The 20,670-nt window shown below is 36.0% G+C and overlaps 2 protein-coding genes across 2 annotated transcripts; both read left to right on the forward strand.

Annotated features, from left to right (window-relative positions):
• The first annotated feature begins 68 nt into the window (after nt 1-68).
• On the forward strand, nt 69-2,220 carry LOC113777094. The gene is made up of 4 exons (XM_027322140.1): nt 69-925; nt 1,031-1,096; nt 1,406-1,505; nt 1,594-2,220. The coding sequence occupies exons 1-4, from the start codon at nt 69-71 to the stop codon at nt 2,218-2,220; spliced, it is 1,650 nt and encodes a 549-aa protein (XP_027177941.1).
• Nucleotides 2,221-2,523: 303 nt separating this feature from the next.
• LOC113777095 lies at nt 2,524-4,792 on the forward strand. Its single transcript, XM_027322141.1, has 8 exons — nt 2,524-2,626; nt 2,890-2,987; nt 3,076-3,279; nt 3,356-3,448; nt 3,530-3,631; nt 3,769-4,158; nt 4,433-4,669; nt 4,772-4,792. The coding sequence occupies exons 1-8, from the start codon at nt 2,524-2,526 to the stop codon at nt 4,790-4,792; spliced, it is 1,248 nt and encodes a 415-aa protein (XP_027177942.1).
• The last annotated feature ends 15,878 nt before the right edge of the window (nt 4,793-20,670 follow it).

A 20,670-nucleotide genomic window follows, 5' to 3' on the forward strand; every position in this document is an offset into this window, starting at 1 on the left:
TTGCATGTCCTGTATGCCATAAATATACATCTTCACAGCATCTGCAAAATTCGGGAAAATATTGCTATATGGGGCATCGAAGGTACTTGGAAATGAACCATCCATTTCGCAAAGATGCTAAATCTTTCAATGGAGCTGTAGAGTATGGAAAACCACCAGGAAGGTTAATGGGGTCTACAATTTTAGATGAGTTAGCTGGTTATAGTATTAAACTTGGGAAGACGGTTAGTGACAATCCAGAATTGCCATTTAATTGGAAAAAATTAAGTATTTTCTTTGATTTGCCCTATTGGAAAGACAATATGATACGTCATAATCTTGACGTTATGCACATTGAGAAGAACATCAGTGAGATCATTGTGGCTACATTGTTGAATCTGGAAAAAACCAAAGATAATAAAAAGTCACGTCTTGACCTTCGTGATATGGGTATAAGATCAGAATTGCATCCCATTGAGAAGGGAAATGGTAGGAGTGTTCTGCCTCCAGCTTGCTTTACAATGAAAAAGAAGGAAAAGGAGATATTTTGCAAAGTTTTGAAAGGGATAAAAGTTCCAGATGGCTACGCAGCAAATATTTCTAGATGTGTTAAAGTAAAGCCACCAAAAATTTCTGGATTAAAAAGTCATGATTACCATATTTTGATGCAACAACTTCTCCCAATAGCTCTGCGCAGGACTTTATCAAAAGCAGTTCGCTCTCCTTTGATCAAATTGAGCAGGTATTTTCGCAAGTTGTGCTCCAAAGTTTTGGATCCAGCAGATTTAGTTCATTTGGAAAAAGAGATTGGTATCATACTTTGTCAATTAGAAAGGATTTTTCCACCATCCTTTTTTAATGTGATGGTACATCTAGCTGTTCATTTGGTTAGCGAAGCGAAAATAGGAGGGCCTGTCCATTACCGGTGGATGTATCCTATAGAAAGGTACTCATGAAATATTTAAGTGAAGTATTTTGAAAATTTTAGACATTTTTTATCATTAACTTCATCTCAATATTCTAAACCTGAATTAAAACTTGCCTTGTCAAGGTATTTAGGAACTTTGAAATCCTACGTCCGAAATAGAAGTCGACCAGAAGGCTGTATTGCTGAAGGGTATTTAGCTGAGGAATGTTTGAATTTTTGTTCCTTATACCTAGCTGATTATGTTGAAACGAAGTTTAATCGGACAAGTAGAAATGATGATGTGGGCAACACCTCAAGTGAAGGCTTCGATGTATTTTCCAGTTCATGTCGTCCATTAGGAAAAGGAACTCCAACAAATTTCAGCAATGAAATTTTGAGAAAAGCACATCAATATGTGCTATTTAATTGCGACCACATCAAGCCATATGTTGAGTAAGTAAATTCCTTTCAATTCAAAAAATTATATATGTTAAATACTTAGTGAGTTTCTATATGCAGCCAACACCATAAAATGGTGAAGGAGCAAAATCCATGTGCTGGAAAACATGTCATTGAGCGTATTCATTGTGAGAACTTTGCAGATTGGTTTTCGGACCATGTAAGCTCAACAATCTTACAGGTTCTATTATCTTTTTTTTTATGCATAAAAGAAGAAATTTGTCATTGTTACATTTTGTATATAATAGGTTAAACAGATTCAAGTGGCTGATGGTGTTGACATCTCCAAAGATTTGAAACTTCTGGCTAGGGGTCCAAATAATGTGGGGAGAACATATCAAAAGATTCTTGTCAATGGCTTTCGCTTCCATACAAGACAATTAGAATCTCAGAGGAAAACTCAGAATAGTGGGGTTCTTGTCAATGCAACAACATCAAGCTTTTCGAGTACTAAAGATAATAATCCAATTTTAAGTGACTTGGCTTACTATGGTATTTTGACGAATATCCTTGAGTTAAATTACACTGAAGGCCGAACTGTCACCTTATTTGAATGTGATTGGATATCAAAAGGCAAAAGATTAAAGCAAGATGAGGATGGATTCACATTGGCCAACTTCAAGAATGTAAAGCCTCACCCTGAGCCATATGTGATAGCAACCCAAGTTTCACAAGTTTTTTATGTTGAAGACCCTTTAGCTGAAGGCTGGAGTGTTGTTGTTGCTACATCTCCTAGGAATGAGTTTATGATGGACCCCGTATGTGATATTGAGATGTATTTGCAGAGCACAATTACCTCAACAACTCAAATGGACAATGAGAATGAAGACATTCGATGGGTTCGAGAAGATGATGGAGATGAAATACTCCACTAGCCTGAATTGTTGAAATGTTTGGTTTTTGCTATTAAAACTGTAAAAGTTGTAACTATAAACGTGGTTGCAATTTCACATGCATTTTCTTGTAGATGCAAATTCAGATTAACCTTGTTGTGCCTTTGCATTTGTCTATTTTAAAATTTCTGTTTTAACTTACTTACTTGCACTTTAAAATTGATTTGTTAGTAGATGAAAATTTTCAGTCTAGTTGTAGCCTTTCTATTATCATATTCGTTTGAGATTTTGCTATCCTTTTTGTATTTGTATTCTTTTATTTGTTAAATATTTTTATTTGTAGGAATGGCAAGGACTAAAAGACAGAAGATTACCGGAAATACACTTGTTGATCAACACGAGGATATAGCTGAAAATCAGATTCACATTGAGGAGCCTAACTCTACAGGTACATCTCTAATAAGTCATGCCCAGTTCTGATTTTCATTCTTGAGATTCAGTTTCAAAACTTTTAGTTCTACTAGTTTTTTTTGGTAATGAAATTCACCGGCGTCATATTTCATGGTTATAGATGAAGAAAATGCAGATGAAAATTCACAAAGAAAAACTAGAGGGCCAACATATATGACAGAAATATGGGGTAAACCTAGTAGTTGTCATCGGTACAAAGTTAGATTTGATAAGGATGGTCCAAATTTACTGAGTTCTTAGGAACAATAGCAAGAAATGGAAAGTATGCTCCTCTAGACGTGACAGATTGGCGTGAAATGACAAATGATAAGAAGCAAGACATGCTTGTATTGGTGAAGGTAATGCACATTTTGCTTGATGCAAATATACAGCTGTACCCTTTATATGACAAAAATATGGATCTAACTATTTGAGGTGTTATTGTAGGAAAAATTTCGTCTTTCTCCAGGTGCAGATTTTTGGACTTTGAAATCAATCGGCAAAAAATGGAGAAATTGGAAATCAGCTTTAAAGGCAAAATATTACAATCCAAATGAATCCATTGAGAGTCAAATTAACAATAGGGATCAGCGGATCTTGAAAGATCAGTGGAGAAATCTTCTGGCTTACTGGAGCTTAGAGGAAACAAAGGTATAACTGTTTTAACTATTAAATATCAAGCATTATGTTGAGATTATAAGTTTTCACTATTTTTCTATAATTTCAGAATACCAGCGAGAAGAATAAGATGAGTCGGGCTAAGAAAACAATGAATCATAAGACAGGGAAGAAATCGTATGCTCAAATTCGAAAGAAATTGGTAAATCTTTTAAACCTTTTAGTTTCATTTAGTTTTTTCTTGTATCACCTAGTGGTCTTATGAAGACTTCATTTTCTATAGATGAAAAAATTAGGTCATCTCCCATCACGAGTTGATATGTTCGAACACTGTTATACTGACTCAAACGGAAACCCGGGAAATGATGACGTTGCAGCTACATTAGTAAGTTATTAATTGGTTGATGAAATTAGTACTCTAAATGACTTAAATTGTCTACTAACTTAGGACTGATTTTATCTTCATTAATGTAAGATAATCGACTTTAGTAATATTGAATTTTTTCTGGATTTTAAATACAGCAAGCTTTGAAGGAAAAAGTTAGCCAACTTCCCCCTGGTTCTAATGATGATGTTGGTCGTAATGATGCATTTGCCCAAGTATTTGGGGAAGATAACAATGGGCGTGTGCGCATGTATGGTCTAGGTGTGACACCATCAGACAAATGGGGTAACGTACCTAGTCGCAGCACTTGTCAGCGTATCGTTATGGAGCAAAAGGCAGCAATTTCTAAGATGGAAGATAAATTTGCTGAGCAAGATCAGCAGCTGAAAGACCAAGCCAAAGAACTTGCAGAGCTCAAAGCAATGGTGTGTCAGCAGCAAAATAGTGGCTCAAAAACTGGTGGCTCGATAAATTCAACGTCCTCTAATCATGTTTCAAAATCTCCTATGGGTGCTCGTTCTCTTCAGGTATATTCATGATTATTTTTCAAGAATTTATTGTGATTATACCATATGAGGATACTCACTTTTGTTGTTTGAAACTTGTTGATTCATTAAACTGCTACTTTGTTTGGTTATATTGAATAGTAAAACATGGTAATTTCAACTTAGTAAAGTCATGGTTATTAAGTTTTATTGCTGAAAATTGGAGAAATGCTCAAAATGCAGGGGAAACTCTACCAAATTTTTTTTAAAAATAAATCTACCTAATTCAATTCTATGACTTCAAATTATCTTGTAGGAAGGTGATTGGGTGGATATTTTCAGCTTGTTTGATCCAACAAAATGTCTAGCTATTGGTCGTCTCCAAGGAATTAATCCTTCTAAAGTTGTTGGTGGACAACCATTAGGACCATGTTGGTGTGAAATACTAGTACAAATCGTGATGGAACGCAATGAACAATTGATTAGGCCTTATGGGCTATTGCAAACAATTGAAGATGCACTTGGTGCACCGATTGCTTGGCCACTGAAATTGGTATAATTTGACACAAGATTGTTCAAGTTTTTTTCTTTACAAATATTTGTAAGTTGGATGGATAATGAAGTGGTGTTCTTACTTAATCTACTAATTTTATAGGTGAAGGTTCATGAGGATTGACAGTAGCCTTTTGTTTGGAGAAGCAAGAGTTGGACAGCAGCCTTTTGTTTAGAGAAGCAATACTAGTTTTTGAGTTAACTTCAAATTTGTGGGATATTTTGTGTTCTTGAGAATGTTGCTGGATTCTATTGCAAGAGTTGGATGACAGCCTTTTGTTTAAAGAAGTATTAATGCTAGTTTTTGAATTAACTTCAGATTTGTGGAACTTTTTGCTTTATTTAGGATGTCACCAATTTTTTACTTTCAAGCAGATTTATATTCTTTGGCATAGTGGTTGTCTTACAATTGCATATTATGTGTTTGGCGTATTGTATTAGGAGATTAGAGTAGAAAATTTAGATGAAAATTGCACAAAAAAAAGACATCTATTGAGGCACTTGCCAATGCCTACATTGAAACTAATGCACCTAGTAAAACCACATATCGTGACACTTTTTGAGTGTTTGGAGATTCCTTTTTACAATGGTAGAAAATGCCTTGAAAGACAGGTAAACACTACACTATAAACTGCCTCCATTAATGTATATAATGCACTTCATTGTGCCTAGACAATTACTTTTTGGCAACACGTAAAAGTGTCCTAAAAAGGGCAAAAATGATACCAAGTAAAGTGCCTTTATAGGGCATCTTTAGAGGCATTGGTGTGTGCCTATTTGCAATTTCTATCATGGCAATTGTGAATGCATCAAATTCATTAAACATGACGTTAAAAAACGCCTCCAACCTTTTCCAAACGGGTAGTTTAGTAGACATTTGATGTGTGCGCCTCAATAGTCTAAGTGCCTCTAAAAGTTTCCTATTGCATCATTTTGTTGCGCCTCCAAATATAATTTTTCTTGTAGTGATTGTTTCTGGTTACATTTTGTCGGCGTTATTAATTACTTGCAAGCTATTACCTGAATTGTATTTGGGCTTGTTATCTGAACTATGTGTCTGCATGTGTGTTCTTGGCCTCACGAGCGTTTTGCTCACCCTGTAAATTTGTTTTCCTTAACAGGATTGAACTTGGCGAGGTATCGAAGAAACCTTCCTGCTACGCTTTTGTTTAGGGTTTCTATTACTTTTGACTTTGTCTTGGCTTTTGGGTTGTATTTTGGAATCCGAATGTAACTTTTGGAGCATGATGTATATTTGGGATATATGATGGTTGTTGAACACCCGATGTGCGGGTTGGATATCGGATGACTTTTTAAACTTGAACGCTTTCGCATTTATTGTATCTAAGTTATTGGCTTGTATTGTGTGGTCCGGCTATAAGTTGAATGGAATTGCTTGAGTCCTGGCGAGAGCTAGGCAGGCGTTCCGCGGATACCCTTTGGTTCGCCTTAGGGAGAAGTAGGGGCGTCACAGTTGGTATCAGAGTATAGGCTTTAGATCTTGTAGTGTATCCTAGGCTTAAAGTTTAGGATGCCTGACTGTGGGATTAATTTGAATATTATGTGAACTAGAGGGTCTATTGTATCCTACGGGTTAAAGAAATTGGTTACTTGAGAGTTTCTTACTTGGGACTTGTAGAAATAAAAATTGAGGAATTAGCTGATGTTATATTGAAGGAAAATATGGAATGAGAGATTAGTAGTGAAAGATTGGACGAATTGAATTATTATTATACTTGTAAGTGTGGAAAGAAGTGAGACAATTATTAGTGCTGGCTAAAGCGGATAAGAGACCGAGATTTGATGGTCAAACTCCATGTATCGTGATTGTGAACCCAGATGAAAGAGTTTCAAAGGAATAAAATGCATTTTCCTGCTCATTTACCTCCTAGAGAATTTATGCTTTGAAATTCTAAAGGAAAAATGAGGATGTACTAGTTTTATTTTCAAATGATGATTGGAAATAATATATATATGCTTTAAGTATGTGTAATTCTTTGATTTTGGTAAATATGTGAATTTTACTTGAATTTCAATTTAAAAATTTGTGAATAACTGATGAGTTTGTTGAAATTTTGTATGTGATGGGCTGATACAAGGTTAAAATTTTCTAAACTAGATTTTCCCCCTTGATTGTATACTGGTGTATTTTCACACTTGAATTCATCTATGGTTTAAAAAAAATAAATAATAATAAAAATAAAAATATCTTGAATTTTCAGAAGAACAGCGAACTTATGTTTTTATAATGAAAATCTTGAACTTGATAAGATTTTTGTTGCTTTAAATACTCTTCTTATCTTTTAAAATTCTTGGTTTTCAAGAAGGGTGAGCCTATCTTTAGGTGTACGGATTGAGGGAACTTTGAGATATAGAGTAACCGCATTCAAGAACACGCAGTTAGTGTGAATTGACTTGGTTTCCATTTGACACGTAAGTTAGCAAGTTGTACTTATTTCTTGGGTTTGAACTTGGAGCTTGAGGCTTTAACTATAAAACCCTAAGACTAGTTATTCTTGGAGATGATGGTGCTCTGGTTGGTGGCTTGCTTATTAAAGATTTTGAATTTCGAATGGATAACCTTTGGTTTCCGCTTGTGTTATGGTTTGATTGGATCTAATTTCGTAAAGGCATGTGATCTGATTGGAATTAGTGATATTCGGACCATTGGTTTAATTAAGGACTTAGGAAGGGTGGTGCACGCCGTGAGACCTTTTGTATCCCACTTGCATATACTTCTACATTTTGTGACCCTTAATTGCCTATATACAGTATTTGACATATTGGGCTTGTTTTGTGACTTCTTAACTCGTACTATAACCTTCGATACATGTAAAGAATCATGTCTTGATTCTAAATATTTTTGCAACTTGTATATGCATTAAGTTCTTTTATGATTAATTATTCCTTTTCTTGCGCTTATAGACTCCTATTAAGTATGGTAGCAGGAATAGGAAAAAGGGGTCGTGGCCGAGGGCTTAGACAACCCTGTACTCGTGAGAAAAATTGATGGATTTATATAATTTAATGAGATCCTAGTACTGAATATGAATCGAGAATAAACCAGAAGATTAGATCTACCAGTGTATAATGGATTAACCTAGTTGGGAACTTAGTGAGATTTTCCTGTGTGAAATTTTAATAGCTGCTTTATACGTATATTATGATTGGTCCTGTGGCCATATTTCAACTTTTGTGAAAGTTTGAACTCCAAAAGTATTTCGTGGGTTTGGTGAGATGACTTGAACTCATTACCAATTTGTTCTACTTGAACAAAAGCGCTTTCAATTTTACTTGACTAATACTATACCCAGATTCACTTGTTTTACTTTTCACAAAATTTATATATATATATATATATATATATATGTATACACATTTTGAACTCGTTTGAGACTCGAAATCAGATAGAGTTCAAGTTCGAATCTTTCTTAGGAACATGAATGCCTATTTGTTATGAATCAGATATTAGAAATGATCGGTTTTATGTACCAGTAGAGTTAACTCTTGGTTGGATAAAAGGGTGGTAAAGGTATTGGATCACAGGTTATGCGAATATGAACCTACATGTTTACCTATCTTTCTTAAAGGTATTTTCTAAAATATACGCCTTACTCGAACATAGATTTAACTCGAAACTTTGAGAAAAAGTGTTGGAACACCCTCCATGTATATGTTATGATTATTATGTATATGTTTTAAAAATCATGCATTAAGTTGCATGATTAATATTCTTAAATCTATTTGAGAGATTTTAAATATGTATTGATGATTGTGGTTAAACATTATTTGAAATCTCTTACTAAGAAAATTTAGTTTTGGGTCGTGAAGAAAAATTTGTATCTTTAACTCTAATTTTGAAAATTTTGAATCGCATTTTGCCACAGATACATTCAAAATACATCAAAAGTCTTGACCTTATCTTGTAAGTCATGATTGGTTTGATTTAGACAAAATTTTGAGGAAAGGGATTTTGGTCCTGCTAGTGCGTAACAGTTTTTTTTGTTAGGATTTGGAACTTGTTTCATATGGCGTGTAATTTATGGTTTCACTACACACGGGAGTAAGACCTTAGAAGGGAAGTACATATCATTATATCAAGAGGTATTACTTTAGTCGTGTGTGTGGATTTTCTTAAGTATCATTCGAGGAGAGGGAAGAGTAAATATACCTGGATGACTTAGATGCGTGAGAATTTACAGGTTGTGGATAGTTGAGTTTCAAATTCTGATTTGCTACTTATTTAGATGCTTGAGCAGTTGATAGGCTAACAGTCAGGATTAAGAAAATGGATGAATGAAAAGTTTGGAAGAGATGCGTATAGAAATAGAAGTTCTTCACAAGGAGTTGGAATTCCAAACTAAATTAGCTGAATTCTGGGAAGAAAAGAAAAAAAAAAAAAGGGTCGAGAACTTAGGGTTGAAGATGGGATACAATGTTTGATCGCCAACTTGAGATATTAAAAGTTGTGAGATTTGGGTGAGTGAAAGGAAATATTTGATGGCTTGAATGAGCCTAACGATTAAGGACCGGATGTTATATTTGGAATGGACGCTTGAGGCTATATATACATAGATTATTGTGATTTGAACGATGAGACTATTAAGAACAAATACTCCATAACCTCACATAAACGAGAATTATAATCAAGGGTCAAGAGCAATGAATAAGGGATTTAAAGTAGAGTTACTACCAATCGGGAATCCTAGAAACTAATGTGCTTAACCACTTCCAATTCAAGATGGGGATGCTTGAATTTTCAGTTATGCCAATTGGGTTGACTAATATATTAGCAGCAATTATTGCATTAATGCATCAAGGTTTTAAATCGTAATAGGATTAATCTGTGATGGCATTTATTGATGATGTATTGATATACCCTAAAGTTGAGAAGATCATGAAAAAAGTACTTGATGGTAGTTTTACAAACCCCGAGAGAACGCTAACTTTTGTTAAGTCCAATAAATGTGAGTTCGATGGGAAGAAATAGCCTTTCTAAGTTATATAATATCTAAGGAAGAAATTGTTGTTAACTCAGCTTAAGTGGAAGCTATTTAAGAGGAAATGACTAGAAAATCCTACCGAAATTTGGAGTTCTTAGAGGTAGTCGAATATTACCTTGGTTTGATCAGGGACTTCTAAGGATACGAGACTTTGCAAGTTATTTGAGATTCTAAATGTGAGGAAGAATTTGAAAGTGAAAATCGTTTAACCAATGCACTTGTGTTGGCTTTACCGAGCGGATGAGGTGATTTTGTGATTTATACAGATGGTTCAAAGGATGGTTTAGAATGTATATTAATAATATATGATGAGGTGATTGGATATGCCTTCTGAAAGTTAAAATCTCCCAGAAGAAAGTAATCAACTCATGATTTGGAGTGAGTTGGAAAATGTAAGTCAATGATTGATCTGATAGGCTTAACCATGAAGGGAATGATATTGTTCTAAGTATGAATTTCGAGGACGAAATTCCTTTCAAGAAGGGGAGGATGTGAGAACCCGAAAATTTTCTTATTTTTATAGAATATTACTGGAATATTTAAATGATTATTCACTTATTTTCTTCGAATTATTTATTTCGACCATTTTAAATCCATTTATATGGAACGACACCTCTTTATATTTTTAAAGCGTTTTGTTGAAAAATTCGCTTTTCGAAAATTTGTTTAGTCCGAAACGACGGGTACACGTTTTTCTAGGCTATACTTGAATCGGGAGTGTATTAATATTGGAGAATTAAGAATGAGCAATAATAGATTAAAAAAGGTTAATGGAGGAATTAATACTCAATTCACGTGAGGACTCGTAAAATTATTATTTTTAAAACCCCTAATTTTGGCTCAATTAATTATCTATTTAGATTTTTGCCACGAATAATATTTTCTAACCTTATTAGACCTAAGTACATGGTTTTATAGTTTCGTTATATTTTTAAAGTGTCTCGTTTCAAAAATTATTTTCTTATAAGCTTGTTTAGTGAAAAGGTGAAAACGTGTCCAAACACTTTAGCCAATTGGGAATAAAATAAGTTCAAAAATTTGAGACATATACAATGGTCCTAAAATAGACAATTTTAGGTTTAAGCACACAAGTGATAGCTAGTGGTACGATCGTTATAAGAATTTCTCGAAGGTTTCATTTTATTGCGCTTAAATTGGAAATACGTGTTTTCACGTGCGCGCTTAATTGAGGGACTTTGGACAATTATTTTGGGACAATTAAGAATGAATAATATTTATATGAATGTAAGTGCCCTAGAGGTTTAGTGCACTAGTGCAACAAACTTAAGGGAAATTGAACACAAAACGCGCGAGTGGGGCACTAGTTGCAATTAAATTTTTCGTACTTAAAATATTAGACGGTCGGCGTTCTTTGTACGCAAAAAGGAATCAGACTAACATTCATATCTGCAAGCTTCATGGACGGCTAGCAACTGCAGCAAAGAGCAACCGAAAACTTCCACCATTTCCTCTACAAACTCCACCAAATTCAACCAAAACTTCACACACACTTAGCTCTTCACTTGGACAATCACTTGGACAAAGAAGGAGCTGCACATTCACGGTTTTTCTTGGGGCTTTTGGACACCAAAATCTGACCTTTTAGCACACAAGTAAGGTAATCATGATCCACTCTTCAAATCTTGTTCATTGAAGGCCAACTCACACTTAAGAGCTTGATTATGCTTATGGGTAGCTTATTATTGTTAGAAATTGTTAAATGTGGGCTCTATGAACTCCCACTTTGAGTTGATGGCTGTGATGATGTTTGATGATGGTTTTATTGTTGAATTAGTGCTTAAGGGAGTAGATTAAAGGTGCATTATCGCCAGAAACTTCATTGAGCTCTTGAAGCAAAAAGTTCCCATTTTACCCCTGCTCTGTTCGGTCACTTTAATGCAGAAATTTGAGGATTTAATGGCTTGATTGTGTTGTTTATATGTTGTAGTAGTTGTGTAAAAATTTTCATTGAAAAATACTGAGTTTTGGTTGGTCAAACGAATTTATTCCTAAAGCTAGTAATCTGGAAAACGGTTTCGTCGTAATCCAGACCAGTGTTCGTATTTCGTCCATAACTCCGTACTCCGATGTCAAAATCAAGTGCCGTTAGCGGCATTTGAAACTAGACATTCCCATATTTCCAACGGTATATAATGCACGTTCTGGTTCTATGTGTGTGAACCGCACCACTCATCTGAATTCAGCTGCCCTGTTTCGCCGTTCTGCCGAAATGATTTGATGATGCTGCAACTTTAGGCTTAATTTCGAGCTAGTTGCATGCTGAAACTTAAAACTATTTCTTCTGTGAAATTATAGTCCTATGCATGTATTTTCTAACACTATCAACCATGCTCAAATCCGAGTTAAATTGAGTGAGTTATGTGAGTTATGATCAAAATACGGTGACTGTTTTGTTCTTGAAAGCCTTGGATTTGAACAGATTTGACGTGACATTTGTGGTGGTCTTACTAAATGAATTTCTTGATACTAAACACCTACCAAATGTACCATGAATGTTTCTTAAACTTTTCTTTCACATATGAACCATGATTGGAGGATTTTCTTAGCCAAACGATTGGATTTGGGAAGAAAAGGATTAAGGGCAGATTGCCTTGAGAATTTTTCCAAACTTTGGTTGATTGGTTAACCACCTTCCCGAAGGTATTTTTCCACGAAATTTGATAGAGAAATACCCTTCATATAGGAGTACCATACTGCAAAATTTGGTGTCAATTCAAGTCCGTTTCGACACTTAACAAAAGGTCCAAAGTCGGAACCAAATCTGGAAATTTTGTAACAGTCTTGAATTTTTCCCAACTTTGAGCTACCATATCTTGGTGCTCGAAACTCCGATTCTCGATCCGTTGGTTCTGCCCTAAACCTTACTTGCACCTCTAATTGAGCTATAAATTTCAAGGGCTGGTTTGCAACGAGTGAATTCTGCCGAATTTCCAAAGTTAGCAAAAAACCAACCCCGGCTCAATCCTGGGTGATCTGGGACAGCAACTTTAAACTCATTTTGAATACCTTCCATTTAGATTCGTGGAACAGTGTCTTCTAGGAACTTTTAGTACTTTCAAAGACGATTCTAACGGTACCAAGTTTATCAATTTTTTACTAGTAGAAAAGAAGTTATGATCTTTCAAAAATTTGACCAAAAATCGAAAAATTCTGAAATTTCAAAGGAAATCCGCATGGGAACTATTCTACCAGAATCCGGCCATGAATCTGGCCAGTTTCTGGCCGGATTATCGGCCGGATTGGTGGTCAAATTTGAAAAAAAGGGAGGTTAGCCACTGCCTCCAATCCGGCCAGAAATCCGGCCGGATTGTGAAGTGGCCATCCCCCTTCCGATTTCGATCGTTCGTTTTGCAATCGTTTCGCACGTACTCGTTTCCATCCAATGATTTAAAAAAAATAAAAATCCGATATTACTCGAGTCTCGTACCTTTTCGAGAATCCAACTTCAAAGACAAGCTTAAACGAAATTTCAAAATACTTCCGAACCCTACTCGTGTTCAACCTTTCACACCACTTGGGGACCTATAGTAATTGTCTACTATTCAATGTTCAGGCACACACGAGGACCTCCAAGAGGACCCTACCGTGGAAGTTTGAACTCTCAATCCAACCTACTTGCTTGCATATCTTGGTGAGTGTCAAGTGTTTGACTACTTGAACTCTATAGTCTTGATTACATGCTTAGCCTACTTGATTCTTTGAAAATGGAGTCGAGTGTGTACTTTATCGCACTCGTTCTCATTTGAAACAAATGATTCATGCTTAATATGATTTACCTGGTTTACATGACTTGAAATACTGCTTAAACCTGTCAAATGCCTGAATACATGACATAGTATGCTATGATTGCATACGTCGTTGGAGTGAACCTCCTCGACACTTACATGATACACGGGGGACGCCCAAACTCATAAGCCGACCTTGGAACTCGAGCCGGCATGGGCTTGGTCGAGAACCTCGGTGAGCCATGAGATTCACAGGATAAGCTTGATCTATTGAGAGATCTCGCTTAGCATACTCGTGTAGTATCGCCTTATAAATGTCGTGCGGGCCCGAAGCGGTGTATGGTGGACGGATGAGAAGTAAGTGGTGAACTACGGATATGAAAATATCAACCCGGGTGACGGAGAGTCATCACGGGGAGATATACGAATGACATCGGCAAAATGTGGAACTTAGCTCCTGAGAGCTACTATATCCTTGAATTGTTTTTGGTTACATTTTGTTGGCATTATTAATTGCTTTCAAATTATTACTTGAATTGTAAATTGGGCTTGTTACCTGAGCTATGTGCCTGCATGTGTGTTCTTGGCCTCACGAGCGTTTTGCTCACCCTGTAGATTTGTTTTCCTCAGGTTTGAACTCGGAGGTGAAATGGAGATGTACTTTTGTTTAGGGTTTGCTATTACTCTTGGTTATGCCTTTGGTTTTGGATTGTACTTTTGGGTATGGAAATGTAACTTTTGGGGCGAAATGTATTTTGTATACCGACGTGTGGATTGAATAATGGATGACGATTATTAAGCTTGAACGCTTCCGTATTTATTGTATCTAAGTTATTGGCTTGTATTGTGTGGTCCGGCTATAAGTTGAAATGGAATTGCTTGAGTCCTGGCGAGAGTTAGGCAGGCGTCCCGCGGATACCCTTTGGTTCGCCTAGGGAGAAGTGGGGGCGCCACAGATAGTGGTGATATTTGGGTAACTAAGCACACACTTGTTCCTTTTAGTATTGGCCAATACATGGATGAGGTGTTATGTGATGTAGTTCCCATTCAAGTGACGCATGTGCTGTTGGGACAATGGTGGATGTTTAATCGAGAAGCCAAATATGATGGATATACTAATAAGTATTCCTTCACATTTAATTGCCGTCGTACCAGGCTTGTGTCGCTTAATTCTAAGCAACTTTGTATTGATCTAACATACATGAAGAGTGAGCATGAGCGTTATAGTATGAAGAAAGAGTTAGATGAGGAAATTGTGACTGAAGTGATAAAATTCGAGGGAGTTGAAAAGGAGAAAGAGGTTGAGAATAATGAGAGGAAAAAGTCAGCTACTGAGCATGAGAAAGAGATTAAAAATTCTGAGTAAGCTGATTGTGAGAAAGGATGTGAGATCATATGTTTTTTCGAACGATCTTAACTCTACTTTGTTTAGTGTTTCTACTTTTATGCAGGTTAAGCAAGGAAAAATTGAGTTGATCTTGGCATGTTCTATGCCTAAATCCATTGGTGAATATCAAACTTATTCATGGATTTTGCATCTTAAGTGTTGTATCTCTTTGTCATCCATTGATGTTCAACTTCAACCATGAGCCTGATTTGCTTGTTGGGAGGAATAATGAAGTTTCAAAAGGAGTTTCTACACTTGAAACTTGTTATAAACTTCCTTCTTATTTCGTTGGTGATAATTCTTTCCTCATTGATCCAAATTCTGATTCCTTACAACCTGATTTTATTCTTCAATTTGAAGGTTCAAAAGCTACCTATCTCGATCTTCCTCCATTTGTGCAAGATAGGCCATACCAACAACAACTTGGAATGAATTTTGTAACTTTGCACAATCATAATCGGGACTTTTCTAACCTAATTGAGCATCATTATGAAGATCCTTATCTTGTGAATGTGAATGGTAAGTTTTCAAGTGATTTTGTACCTACAAATGCTAATTGTGTGATTTATTGTGTAGGTCCAAATTCGACAATTCATGACAAAAGACTGATTAGAGAGATTTGGAGTGGAACCTGGAATTTTCACAAGCTTTATACAAGATGTTTATTGTCTTGGAGAAAGTCTTTGTTCAAAAGCATGATAAGGCAAACCAAACGACATGCAACATGGCTTGCAGTCATTCATCTATTTCCAACCTTATTGTCCTTTAAGCGCACCATCGATTTGGGGACAAATCGCTTTCAAGAGGAGGGGAATGATATGATCTAGATCCCCCACTCCAGCCCACAACTCCGTTCAAGTAGCCCGATCACAAGAACTCATGCCAAAAAGATGTGTGAATCCCTTCAAGCTCTTGTATGCACTATCCAAGAGAGAATTGGAGATGATTTGAAGATCATTGAAGGCTTGGACAATGAGGAGTCAACAATATACACCTTACTCCAAGTCGAAGAGCACGTGAGACAAGTGAAGACTAGTGATTGGAAGATCAAGGGCAATTTAGTCATTTAACCACTATTTTTGTTATTTATTTGTTAAATAAAGTCGGCCATCAATAACCTAGTCTTGGCCGACCAATAGCTAATGGATTTGAGTAGTAGAATCGGCCCAAAGGCCTAGCCCAGCCGAATTTAGAGTTTTCCAAACCACTTTAGGTTTTAGTCAAGTGAATCCAATTCACTTTTGGTTGTCAATTGTATGGCTATATATAACCAAGGCAAGAGACCTTTACAATCAGTTTTTGAATCAATAAAATTGTGAGTTTTCATTTTTCTCTTTCCAAGAGAGTGTGAGGACCCGTAATTTTCTTAGTTTCTAGGTTTTATTTTCTTTTAATTGCACGTTTTTCCACATTTTCTTTATTCAAAAAATTTTAAAAATAATTTTTATGAGTAAATATTATTTTTAAATGATTTTTCTAGTATCGGTTAGTTTTTGAAAAATTAGGAGCGTATATCGGACGTGGGACCCGTTAGTGCGAAAAGTTCGGTAAAATTCGGCCAATTAGGTTAAGTGTTGGATACCGGATTTATTTTAGCAGGTGTTAAGAGATAATTAGAGGATACCCAATGGATGAGAGATGGAGAGACAAAAGGATAATTATGCATTAATAAGGGTGATAAGTGTCACATTGTGATGGAATCTTAAGTTTGACCACTATTCATAACTTTACCATTTAATCAAAATTGGCCAAAAAATCATCTTCATTTCTTTCCCTCTTGGCCGAACTACTCTAGGGAGAAAAGAAAAAAAATCTTCAACTTTCTTCATCTCAAATCTTGCTCAAGCTTGCAATCCAACCGATTAAACTTGAAAGTTCTCCATAAAAATCCTTCTCTTAGTAGTAGTAAGGTTGTTGATGAAGTGGTTTGGAAGAAAGTGGTGTGTAGTTGCTTCCTTTCTTGCATTTTAAGGTGAGTAGCTAGGGAATTCTTTCTTTGGTCTTGATAATGTCAAATTAATGACTTGTGGTGGTTATAAGTGTGATTTTGTGAAATATTTCATGACTTTTAGTTGAGTTTGGTGAATTTTATATTTAATCTTGATTTTTCTGTTCTATATGTGTTTGATAGTGTGTGGCCATGGATTATGGCTTGGGATGGTTTAGAATGAAGCTATAGTGCATAAATTGTGGCTATGTGCGGAAAATTTCCGCTTTGAAAGGAAATTTCGGAATTAGGGTTTCAATTAACCCCATTCTGCCAGGTACTATTTCTCCTAGTTAGAGGCTGAATTAGTCTTGGGTTAAAACATGAAAGTTGTATAGAATGATATTTTATAGTTGCCTTCAAAATTTCAGCCCAATCGGAGCAATGTAGCCTATGAAAAGACCGAAATACCCCTACTGGCCTGTTTCTGTCCGAAACTGATAATCAGCTTCTGTAATTAGTTAGTTTGACTAGGAATACTACTGATTTGGTTGTCAATGTCTTCTTAAGAATTATATCCTTGTATCTTAGCTTTCAAATGGCTTTTGAATTACCTGAATCGGAGTCGTGTGTGCTGAGATATACTTGAATGAATCAGGACTGCTCGTTGAATTTCACAGTGAGTTTCGAACTGAAAAATCTGGGGTTGTTTTGGTAATTTTGACCTAGTTAGGGTAAGAACTGGACTAAGTAGTCTTCATCAAAGTTATATCCCTCTGTCTTAGCTTCGAAACGGTATAACTTGCACTTCAATCCAATGAGCGTAGTTTCGGTTAGGTCCGATACGCTAAGTAGCAGTGAATCTGCCTTTTTGGTTCCTTAGCTTAAAGCTTATTTCCGGTCATTTTTCTGGCTAAATCTTGTACTTGGATGATTTTGAGCCTATTGAACGGCTGTGGTGATGAATTTATATTGTGTAAGACTTTGGGATTGATTGAGGAAAATAATGAAGCCATAAGTGACTGGGAAAATAGGTAAATACAGAGGGCATGCTGCCCAAAATTTTAGGGCTATGCGATTCCTTCAATTGAGTTGATCTTAGTATAAATGAAGGGTTTTGGGGGTTGTTTGTAACCCTAGGACCAACTGTTATCTTTTGTTCAAAAGTTATATTTTATTCTTTTGTACTAGTACTTAACCTGGAAAGGCGTACGACACGTAGTCGAGTCTCACTTGTGCATTCCGTTTACTCGATTTTGGATGTGAAACCTTCAATTGTTTTACTTTGATGATTTTAGGGTTTCTTGGCGATTAAATCCAGTTTGAAGTGAAAACTTTTGAAGTATCTGTACTTGAACCGGTGAGTGTACCACTTCCCTCATTTGCTGCTTAACTTGGTTTCTGCCCTTGCAATCTGCGATTTAAATGACTGCACTATCTATTTATTCTGTTTGAAACGAGAGTGTACTTTATCACACTCGTTCTCTTGTCTGTCCATATGCCTATTTACTGTGTATAATCTGTTAACTGTATCTGAGTCTGTTCGGACGTCATTTGGAGGCTGGTATCCAACGACCTTTATGTGACCTCTGAGCTCAACACCTGTGGCTAGTTACTCAAATCGGGCCGGCAAGGGCCTGGTCGATTAGATAACGAACCACGGTAGTCTGTTTTGTGAATCATTGGGTATTGAGACTCTTGATTCCGGTATACTCGAGTATTACCATTACTGTTCCTGAATGGAGTTCGGGCCCGGTAGGGGTATGTTTGGTGGACTGAAATTGGTGTAAAGTGGGGTTTACGGATATGTTGGTTCTATGTACGTTGACGGAGAGTCAACGGGTTCGGATCAAGTACTGCAAATGAAAATCTGGCTCTTGAGAGCCACCTGTATCCTTTCCCTGTGAATCACTATGTCTAACTGCTTTCCTTTATATTTGGTATATGTGTATCTGACTGGTTAACGTGAAAGGCGATGATTTTACCCCTATATGATTGGTACCTCATTGAGCGTAAGTTCACCCCTTTCTTTTGCCTTTGTTTTCCTTACAGGGAACCACTTTTAGGGACTATGATGTTTTGAAGCACGAGTTGAGCTAGTTTTAATAAATTTTGTAAAGCTCCTCGATAGTTGGAAAAATCCTAAATGTATTTTGATCCAATTATCTTCCTTATGTTTTGTAAATTACAAACGTATGTGTATAACACTGTTTAACCCTGTTTATGTGTCCTTCCGAGTTGTATGACATGGTACCCACTATTCATCGACGGTTTTGATTTTCGTTTGGCTATTTTGCGATTTTGACTTGTTTGAGCGCGTTTTTATTTTTCCGAAACGTTTTAGATCGTGTTTAACTGCACCGTTAGTCCTGGCGAGAGTTGGGCAGGCAGTCCGCTAACCTCTTTGGTTCGCCTTAGGGGAAGGTGGGGCTGTCACAGAGAGTTTCTTTGAATATTTGAGAATCTTTCTCAAGTTATTCAAGTGAACTTATCAATCAAGTAACTCCTTGGTTGTGGTGTTCCTCTACCTATAGTTTGGTTCGCTAATTCGTTAAGTAGTGGGTTGAGATAGTATCAACATTGTTCGCTACTTTGGGGATTAGATTGGGTCAAATTTCCGCTGCCAAACCGTTGGCAATTCGTTGTCTAGATCGCGTCCAAGTGGGTTCACATCAGTAGAGGCACTGTAGCGGGTAATGTAGCACTACGAAAATTTTTGCTATAAATACCCCTCAAACCCAACACATTCCACACACCATTCTAACACCATTTCTTCAAGACTACTTCTCTCTCTAACTTGAAGAAATTCTCCTCCCTCTCTCTACAAACTAGTTTTTAGATTTTAGTTTTTAGTTTTCATCAAACAAAGAAGCAAGCCTTGAGCAAGTTTCATATCCTGTAAGTGTTCTTATATTTTGTTATTCAATCTTAATCAATCAAATGGTCGTCTGAGCCGCCTCATATTTATATTCATTTACTTATTTTATTTTGTTTTGATTATACTAACCATCTATGGTCGGTTATACTGCCTGAGCTAACTTACTAACTTTTACATTCTGTTATTTACATTCTGTTTATACATGGTTGGTTCAACCGCCTATACTAACTAGTGGCAGTCCGACTGCGACTCACTTCCTAACATTTATACTTTCAATTCCCTCTGCTTTATTTGCTTTCCTGATTTAAGGGGTTAACCCCTTGTATATTTATTCGGGCTTCTTCCTGATATTTGTCAAAAAATTATTTTCTTTTAAAATGGTTGTGGTTTGCAAAGAATTCAGATCTAAGTTTTTCTTTGTCAATCTTGAATTCAGGAGATTTGTTTTCTAGTTTTCTTTGAATAAGAATTGATTGTTCTATCCGACCAATTCTAGTTTGCAGATCATCCAATGGTTTGTTGTTTAAAGAAGAATTAGGGGATATAAAGTATGTTTTAACAGATGAATTCATTAGTAAAAATAAGCAAAATAAATAAATATTTAAATACACAAAAAGATTTAAACAACTTATAATCCTCGTCCCTTTGGCACAGAATCTTTCAGGATCCATGGAGAATAACCATTTTTCTAAACAGATTATAAATGATAGTGAGAAAACCACAAGAACAGATCTAATCTTTTGAAAAAAATTAACTATACATGGCGACCATATTTCCATCATAATAAAGATAGTAATAAACCTACAAGAACACTTTTATGACTTTTTGAGAAAAACAAAATAACATATTCATTTTTTTGACTGGTATGAGTCTCAAACATTTAAGGTGTCTGTACTAGAACTCGAAAATCCAGTCCAAAATATTTTAGAACCTGCATCCTCTATGTCAAAAACCATAGAAACTCAGGTTTTTACATCAGATCTTATTGATCCGGTTCAAACTAAATCAAAACCTATAGATCTGTCTCGAACAACCCATACACTAGAATCCTCTCATAAACT

Source organism: Coffea eugenioides, chromosome 7 (assembly GCF_003713205.1).
Source record: "Coffea eugenioides isolate CCC68of chromosome 7, Ceug_1.0, whole genome shotgun sequence".
Lineage (NCBI taxonomy): Eukaryota > Viridiplantae > Streptophyta > Magnoliopsida > Gentianales > Rubiaceae > Coffea > Coffea eugenioides.